Source organism: Coccinella septempunctata, chromosome 1 (genome assembly GCF_907165205.1).
Source record: "Coccinella septempunctata chromosome 1, icCocSept1.1, whole genome shotgun sequence".
NCBI lineage: Eukaryota > Metazoa > Arthropoda > Insecta > Coleoptera > Coccinellidae > Coccinella > Coccinella septempunctata.
The window spans coordinates 46,288,731-46,297,073 of NC_058189.1; the positions used below are offsets into that span (position 1 = coordinate 46,288,731).

The 8,343-nt window shown below is 36.9% G+C and overlaps 1 protein-coding gene across 1 annotated transcript; it reads left to right on the forward strand.

Annotated features, from left to right (window-relative positions):
* The first annotated feature begins 1,581 nt into the window (after window positions 1–1,581).
* Window positions 1,582–2,970, forward strand: LOC123306928. Its single transcript, XM_044889130.1, has one exon. It carries the CDS (start codon window positions 1,582–1,584, stop codon window positions 2,968–2,970), a length of 1,389 nt encoding a protein of 462 aa, XP_044745065.1.
* Window positions 2,971–8,343: the final 5,373 nt, after the last annotated feature.

An 8,343-nucleotide genomic window follows, 5' to 3' on the forward strand; every position in this document is an offset into this window, starting at 1 on the left:
ATGTATTGAAAATAAACAGACATGAATAATAGGCAGTTGTTTTGTTTGAAGGTGAAGCTCCTGTTGCTTCAAACTTCTTTTATTTATTTTGACTACCATTCACGCAAGATGATTTTTGTTGAGGAATTCAACATTCTCGTAATTATCCGTTCATTTCTTCAAGAGATACCCATTCCCTACCACCTATGAGTATTCAATTCAATGCTAACACTGCATCAAATGCATTTCATCTTCGGGTTGATTTTTTTGAATTCTACAACTGATGTAACGTCTTCCGCCTTCAGCCAAAGAAAATAAACAACAGTAACTCTCCTCAAGCTACTTATTACTTCTATTTTCCATGTAAATAAATAGATTTGGTATGTCTTCAATCAGTTTGTATAACCGTCAGTTATGTTCGTTACATATTTTGGACGCAATATTTTCCGAAGTGATTTTACATTGTGATGAAATACGTAATTACTGAGAGTCTCACGTAGAACGGACTACGTAGCACTGATTTAAAACTCAAAAATGTTTTGACAAGCGTCTTAACCCAACATTTTCGTACCATACAGAGTGAAAGGTATTCAATTTCCATGGCCAATCCTGTGCTAAAATGAAAGTGAATGAAGTATAGAAGCTGAAAGTAAAACGTATATCTTTGTTGATTCATTCGGGAAAAACATTTCAATGGAGTTCCTCATGTCGTGAATATAATGCCCAAAATTTAGATAACTATTTCATACCAGAACAAATTCGGTAAAATTGTTTTTGGAATTAATCTTATATGTAACGAAAAATTTCATTGCCATGTATCATTCATTTTAGGACCTATACGGTATTAAACTCCCCTATCGGACGAAGTATCGTAGACATAGCATACTTATTCAAAACTGTTGATATTCATGAAGAAAAGATAATAATTTCTGTCCAAATTCATTTCCTCCGAATCCTTATCAATCAATTATTAGCGTATGAAGTTTATTAATATCAGTATCGTTCTCGAACTATTTACAGGTTTCAGTATGTGTGAATGAATCGGAAGAGCAGCTGTATTCTGTATATGAGTAGAATTCAAGCTGCCCTACTTTCTGTCCTCCTGAAATCTGGCAACGTTGCGGGAGGTGAGAGCGCACTACTAATAAGAAATATATGCGGAGGTAGTAGGGTCTGATTCGTTTAAAGAAAAATTTTTCTATGAAAATCTTTTCCCCTCTTTAGGTACCCCTGTTATTTACCTTCCCCTCTACATATATAAGCAAAAATTATTCCAATTAAAAAACTCCTTCACCCGGAGGTCAGGTCGCCCAATGAACTTAACGGAGGTAACAACGAACTACGGGTTCATATATATATATATATATATATATATATATCTGTTTCAGGGGGGATACACTGAGTCCTCTATGGTTCTGCTTGGCATTGAACCCCCTAAGTGCACTGATTAACAACCAAAAATACGGATATATTCTAGATAGAATTAAAAAAATTAAAATAACCCATCAGCTTTATATCGATGACCTTAAGCTATATGCATCTAATGATGAAGAACTGGCAAAACAGATACAGATCGTAGCTACATTCAGTGAGGCCATAAGAATGCAAATGGGTCTAGATAAATGCGCAAGGCTTACTGTGAAAAGGGGAAAAATCAGTGAGAGTGATTCTAGCTTCCTTGATCAGGACGCCATTCAGACTCTGGACAAAGGTAAGACATATAAATATTTGGGCATACAACAGGCCTTAGAAATTAAGAATGCTGAAATGAAAGAAGCCTTTACCAAAAAACTATTGTGGCGTGTGGGTCAGTTGCTTAGGTCCAAACTCAATTCAAGATCACTGTTTCTGGCTTTGAATACGTGGGCTATGCCGATAATGACATACACTTTCGGAGTACTCACCTGGTCGACTACGGAGTTGCAAGCCTTGGATACAAAAATTCGAACCATCTTGACGAAATACGGTGTACATCACCCACACTCCTCCGTGGCTAGACTCTACCTCCAAAGACACCTGGGCGGAAGAGGATTGGTTAATTTAGAAACAGCTCACAATAAGACCGTAATAAGATTGAGGGAATATTTTATGCAGCAGAACTCACCTTACTTCAGGACCCTTCGGGCGATCGATGTGGGATGCTCTCCGTTGCGGCTCTCGGACTCAGGATTCGCTCCGCCGGTCCGCACTCAGCAAAGTTTTCGGGAAGAATGGAAGGCTAAAGCTCTGCATGGTAGATACCCCAACAATCTAGAAAACAATAACGTAAATAAGGCAGAATCATTGACTTACATGAAAGCGGGCTATCTCTTTCCTGAGACCGAAGGCAGGTTGCTCGCAATACAGGATCAGGTGGTTCCAACCAGATCCTACCTTAAAAACATTGCAGGACAACACCTGACCACTGATTTGTGTCGGAAATGCGGGCAGGGACGAGAGCATATTCAGCACGTGACATCTGGGTGCTCCATCCTTGCGCCTAGAGAATATACCGACAGGCACAACCAAATGGCGAAAATTTATCACCAGGCCATTGCGCTGAAATACAATCTCCTCAAAGTCAAGAAAAAAAATCATCTCTACTTACCTGAGGGTGTCCTCGAGAACGAATCCTATAAATTATATTGGGATACCACGATAGTGACCGAAAGACCAGTGGCGAACAACCGACCGGATATCGTTCTGTTCAAAAAAGAAAGCAAAATTTGTTATATTATAGACATCACAGTACCATCGGATGATAATATCTCTAGGGCGTACACGGAAAAAATTAGTAAATACTATGACTTGTCATTCAACTTAAAAGAAATGTACCAGTTAAAGCAAGTAACCGTTGTTCCACTGGTAGTCTCGGTAAACGGGCTTGTTGAAGAACATCTTTCCGTGAACACAATGCTGCTGGAGCTGGATGGCTATGTTATTTCGAGTGCTCAGAAAGAGGTGATATTGGGAACAACACGCATTGTCCGACGATTTCTCCATTGCTCGTGATCCCACCTTGGCATATTGCCCGGTGGTTTCTCGTACTCCCCTGTAAAGGTGATTGGCATAAAAAAAAAAAAAAAAAAAAAATATATATATATATATATATATATATACTGCGGGGGTTCCTCACCAGTGCATAGGAATGCCTTGGTCGACTTGACCCGGCATGCCCGATGAAGAGCCGTACCCTATTATGGTGGACAAAAAAAAAAAATATATATATATATATACTTCATTCAAATTTATTTTAGCAGTCGGTTGGCCAAGAAATAATTTTCTCAAGTTTTTGTAACTAGAACGAAGTTAGGTTGGCACTCATGAAATGTCGTTAATGTCATAACGCCGTTGCCACAACTAATATCAATTTTTATTACGAAAATTCGGAAATGCCGTAAGTGATTGAAAAAAGAGACAGGGTTTCAGGAAGTGCTATTTAGAATTCAGGTCCGCTCATTCGAATAGTTATACCCTGATATTCTAAAATCCACAATACGTCAGACGGTAGCGAACATATTCAATGTAAGAGAATTTATATAATGTTTCATCTGAATCTAAACGACTTATATTTCAGCTGAATATTTCCACAATCAGAAAGATTGTGAATGAAGAGTATGACAAAGAATTTCCTTCTATTGGGAGACCCAATTAATGCGAAAAGTTTACTACAGGATTTTCGATAAATGTCATCGGAAAATGAGTTCCCTAAAATGGATTTTTCTGTTTTTCATTTGACTTGTCCTATACAATGTAAATGTCTTAAGGTACTAATAAATACCTAATTATTATAATTACATCAATGTATTGAGATGAATAGCCACAAATACGCGCAAGTTGCTCTGTTACTGTTTATTCATGTGAAACTTTTGTTCAACGGTGAAGTTGCAACTTCCTTCAACTCCTTTTACTTATATTGATGCAAGATGATTTTTATTGAAAACTTTAACATTCTTGTAATTATCTGTTAATTCCTTCGGGAGATACCCATTGCCAACCACTGCATCATATGCATTTCATTTTCGGGTTAATATTTTTGAAATTTACAAGTGATGTAAGCCAAAGAAGATAACGAACATTAACTCTCCCCAAGCTAGTGCATATTATGATATTATACTATTCTCTTGTATTTTCCATGCAAATAACTGGATTTGGTATGCCTTCAATCAGTTTGTATGAACTTCAATTATGTTCGTCACATATTTTCCGAAGGGATTCGACATTGTGATAAAATAGGTAATAACAGAAACTTTTACGTCGAACGGGCAACATAGCGTTGATTTAAAACCCAAAAATGTTTTGACAAGCTTCATAACCCCACATTTTCGTACTATACAGAGTGAAATGTGTCAAATTTCCATGGCCAACCGACTGCTAAAATAAAGTTGAATGAAGTATATATATATATATATATATAGAGGGTTGCACTCGGGATTACTCAATTTCCAAATTAGGGATGTTTATCGCGATATAATAGCATTTTATATTATTATATACTGGCTGACTCCAAAGAGCTCGTTCTGCCATAGTGAGGAAATATCAATATTAATTTAGGAATGGTATGAAAAGTGGAAAAAGTTTTCATTTCAAACTTTGCATTTGAAAAATCAAATGTTCAAGTTTTCTTTGAAATTCAATAGAAGTGATTTTTTTCAAATAATCCAATCAAACAAACATAAACCCTTGTATTAGTTTTATTATGATTCTTTCAGTTAGACATACCAGACATCAAAAAGGTTTCCCAGCTGGAAGCATTGGTTTGCTTAGTTGAGTTTGAAAAGTTTTTATTGGTGACATGTGAATAGCAAAATCCAAAATCAATGAGTGCATGTAACACTAACCCAGAAAAATGCAAAACAGCGGAAGTCATAGTATTCAATAAACCATTCAAAGAGAAGAAGTTCCCACAAAACTACACACCGACAAGTCTACTGTCGGCGTTAGAAAATGTAGTAGAAAGAATTATATCCACGAGGCTAAATGAGGAAACCGAAAATCTGATACTATTACCACCAGAACAGTTCGGATTCAGAAGAGAGCATTCAACAGAGCAACAATTATTAAGGCTCACAGAATACATTACAGAAGGATTTCAAAATAAACAAGCTACAGGTCTTGTTTTACTAGACGTCGCCAGAGCATTCGACAGAGTATGGCATGAAGGATTAATATATAAGATGAGATGTGCTGGAAATTCGATCGAAATTTGCAAGTTGATCCGGAATTATCTCAAAAATAGAAGATTTTACGTGAAAGTGGAAGGAGAATGCTCCACAACAAGAGATATAGAGGCTGGAGTACCCCAAGGATCAGTACTTGGGCCACTTCTGTACAACATATACATCCACGTTATTCCGAAGAATTCAAGAACCATGCTAACGTTATATGCTAACGACACAAGCATAGCAACCCGACACCACAACCCAGAAGTAATAGAACGAATTCTACAAGAAACAATTGACGAAACAAATGACTGGTGCAAAAACTGGAAAATAAAGCTCAATTGACAAGAGACCCAAGAAATATTACTGCAGAAGAAAAGTCTGCGACCCACGACGACTCTAGAAGTTGACGGCGAAGAAATCGACTGGAAAAATGAAGACAAATATTTGGGAATAACGCTTGACAAAGGACTAACTTGGAAAAGTCATATCAAACAAACAATCGACTGAAGGAAAGCAGCGATGAATAGACTCAACCCTTTGATAGGAAGAAGAAGCCACATGTCGAAAGAGGCAAAATTGAAGATAATCAAAGCCGTTGCTAGACCTGAACTGACTTATGGATCAGTCACCTGGGGTTTCGCGGCAAAAAGCCATATCAAAAGAATTCAGGCCACTGAAAACATGCTGCTACGATGTGCAATAGATGCACCTTGGTTCGTCAGGAATAGACAGATTTATAGGGACCTTAAATGGGAGACCATAACGGAATTCATGAACAGAAAAGCACAGAAATTATTCGAAACAGCGAAAAGCCATCCAAACCAAGAACTCAGGAGACTAGTGGACTACGACCCAGAGGAAGACAAAAGGAGAATGCGAATTTACCGAAGGAGACCAAGAGATCAATTGAAAATATATTAAAATAAGAACCTAAACTTATTGATTAATCCAATAAAGTGTTATCCAACAGAGGATAAACACATAAATCCCAGCACGATAGTGTGCGAGAAGAAAACCGACTAAGAGATGAACGGTTTAAAGGCAAATGCCCAGAAGCAATATTCAAGGAGCAGTTAAGGGATTTTAGTGGGTCTCGAGCTCAGGAGAGTGAGAAACCCCACACTTGTTCCCCCTCAGGAGAGGGTGGTTCGTCTGAATTGCAGATTTTCCCCCTGCTACACCCACTACCAAAAAAAAAACATGTAACAAAAATTGAAAGCAGTAATTGATAATTCTCGAAGGGAATAGAGTAGGTACCAGAGAAAACGAAGTGGTTTGAAACTTTGAGTATTTTATGTTCTTCTGTTATAAAATGTGAAAAGGAAAAAATTGACTGAAGGGGAATTGAATTTTGAAAGAAATTGAATTGATTGATATATTAAAACAAATCGTTCGAATCCTTTTGGTGAATTCGAAGAGTTTGAAAGAAGTTATGATGAGGTAGAAATGGAATTGAGAATTAATATCGAGAAGAAGAAAAAGGTGTATAAAATCTACGTAAATAAATTCTTTATTTATCCAAAAAGCACAGAGTATACAGAGTTTTTTGCTGTGAGGTGAGAAATACACAGAGAAGAGTAGATATGATTCTTTTTTTCTAAGGAAAAAATTGAGTTCGCAATATAGTACTTCAAAGTTGACAACTGCTCCAGCCAGCAGAACACTAAGCAAAATTCAAGGAAGTTACATAAACATCATAATTATTAGAATGACAGTAAGTGAACTTAAAAAGACGATCAGATAATAAAATATCAAAACTGCTTTTAGTGGCTTGTACACGAAACTAAGAACCATGGCATATCCAACGCTGAACAAAATTACAATCCATTTCCTACACTTTCTTCTATCTATCTATGTGTCATTGTTTAATTTCCCTATCGAAACCCGAAATCACTTTCGAGATTTATGTAAGGTCTAACACAGACAAACAAATGAAATTTCACATTTATAACAATAGTAAGGAATGCCTCATAGTCGAAAGATGGTTGAGATCGTAGTGTTTTCAAATATTGACTTTCAATCAGGAAACACCGTCTGTGTATAACAGGCTAGTAAAATTCAGCGTATTGAATTTTTCGTATAAAGCCCTACATAAGTACCTGAATGACACTGAGGAAATTAGCGATTCTCACAAGGAGGGTATGTACAGACAAATCTCACGGGAATTCCTTTACAGGTGCCACAAATTTCTTGAAATATTACAGCATTATCTCCAAGGAAACTGAGCAGCCGAAAATGGGGGACGGTTCGCCTAGCTATAACATATTCTGTCGAAAATGCTATATACAGGTTTAAGATATAATCTCCGAAATCATTCAGATACCAGTCAGCCCTTGCCACAAAATCCATCTTCATGTAAGCTCATAATCACTTCCTGCATGAAATCTCCCTATCGTATTCCTATGTGATGTTCTGTTGAACCCTTTCAGTTTACTTGGGACTCCAATTAGTAAAGCATTTGGGGGAGAACGCTGAACCCAGATAATATCCACCTACTCTTTCCATTACGCAAAATTCGGCAAGTATAAATAAATGGATTGATGAAATATTGGACAAATATTCAAACCATTATTCAAGAACAAAATGTAAGCGTTCATTGAAGACTGCCTAAGCCAATGAAAACTTCAAACCATAAAATCACATACATATTAATTGGTAATTTCATCGAGATGATATTATCCTACATTCTTGTGTTTTTAAAAACATAGTAATACTCAATGCAGTTTCGAAAGAGAAATGATTCTTGGTTTTAGAATGTGGAGCAAAAATATACATGCTGCCATTTTAGCTCTGAAAGTTAAGAATGTGAACTGAGTTACCTGCCAGGTGTCAGTAGGGTATTGTGATACTTTGAAGCGTTTTCGAAAACGAGATGAGACTTGATATTTTATCTAAGATACGAGACTTTTTTCGTTCTCGTTTCTCGTGATAGAATATTTTGGACACTAAAGGATAATTACTTCCTAATTTGTGAACTTTGGAATCATTTCATCCTATTCATATCACTTTAATTCTACTGCAATAAACAAACCAAGACACAAATTCATTTGTGCGTTCACTCTGAAAATTGAATACATCGTTAAGTGGTTTTTTTTTATAGCAGGGGGAATCTGCGACCGTGAAAACACGGGGCTCTATCTCTCGCCCAGAGGAACCCATTTCTAGGGAACACTGTTGGGTTACTCACTCTCCTGAGTTCGCGACCCACTAAACCTAACCT

Excerpts from the sequence above, each read along its gene's own strand:
- LOC123306928 (XM_044889130.1), top strand. The coding sequence starts at position 1,582 with ATGCAAATGGGTCTAGATAAATGCGCAAGGCTTACTGTGAAAAGGGGA.